Below are 1,145 nucleotides of genomic sequence, written 5' to 3'. Positions count from 1 at the left end.
CGATAGATATATACAAGGATCGCGCATATAAATCGTAACCGAGAGCGGGCGAGAGAGAGAGAGCGAGCGAGATGTGGGAATCAATCTTCTTGACGATAGCTGCCACCGCCGGCAACAACATCGGCAAAGTCCTGCAGAAAAAAGGCACCGTCATTCTCCCTCCTCTTTCTTTCAAGCTCAAGGTACATACACATTTATAACGTATGTGTATGTGTATTTGGATTTCTGGGTTTTTGTTTTATATGAATCTTGGATTCATTCAATAATTAATTCCAGTTTTTAATTTATCTTTACTTTTGCGTCTTTTTAAGAAATATTCTTTGTTGTCAATTTCTCTTTCATTTCTATGCTTTTGTTTATTGTTTTGCCGAATTGGATAACCTAATTTATGAAGTATTGGATTAATTTATGTTTTTATAAATGAAATGAGTTCGAAAGGACGCATTTAGAAGGCGATCACCAAGAAATGCATCACTTACTTTGACTCCATTCAACAAGTGGCCTTTAATGTGATATTTGATTGCAAATGGCTTGTTATCATTTTCTGTTTTTCCGTTATGCCTGATGGGTGTTATATTGATTAAATTGAGTTGAAATGACATATTCTTGTCTCGCAAGGTTAAAAGATTCAGCTGACTCTGAATTTAGTTTGCCAAATCATTTTCGAAATGGCTAATACCAATATGGATATGAGACAGGACAACCTTTTTCGTTGTAATGTGAAATCTTAGTGTGTCAGCATGATTAAATGTGAGAGATAATGTGATTTTTTCTGGAGTTAAGCAAACTAAAATGTTGGGTATTTGTGGCTCATATTGAACACTTAATCATTGTTTTTCTCCCTTTTGAACTTTCTTAACATTTGTTCTTCTACTTCTGAATTTATTTTGGGTGTTATGCAAACTGATTTGTTTCTGTAGGTCATAAGAGCATATGCTTCCAATAGAACTTGGATCATAGGCTTTCTGATGGACATTTTTGGAGCTGTCTTGATGCTGCGAGCACTATCTCAAGCTCCTGTAAATGTTTTATAATCATTTTCCTTTTATACAAACTTAGCCCCCGTTTGAGCCCCATTATTTGTAGATTATAATGAGATGAATAGTGTTTTTTTGAAAAATGAGTGGTTGAAAAGTTTTTGATTT

At 34.5% G+C, this 1,145-nt stretch overlaps 1 protein-coding gene across 1 annotated transcript; it reads left to right on the top strand.

The window, feature by feature from the left end:
* Positions 1 to 6: 6 nt before the first annotated feature.
* Positions 7 to 1,063, top strand: LOC111386678 (probable magnesium transporter NIPA9). The gene is made up of 2 exons (XM_023011139.1): positions 7 to 182; positions 921 to 1,063. The coding sequence occupies exons 1-2, from the start codon at positions 72 to 74 to the stop codon at positions 1,032 to 1,034; spliced, it is 225 nt and encodes a 74-aa protein (XP_022866907.1). The 5' UTR covers positions 7 to 71; the 3' UTR covers positions 1,035 to 1,063.
* Positions 1,064 to 1,145: the final 82 nt, after the last annotated feature.

Source organism: Olea europaea, unplaced genomic scaffold (genome assembly GCF_002742605.1).
Source record: "Olea europaea var. sylvestris unplaced genomic scaffold, O_europaea_v1 scaffold36697, whole genome shotgun sequence".
In the NCBI taxonomy this organism is placed as follows: Eukaryota; Viridiplantae; Streptophyta; class Magnoliopsida; order Lamiales; family Oleaceae; genus Olea; species Olea europaea.
This window is presented reverse-complemented; position numbering and strand designations above follow the sequence as displayed.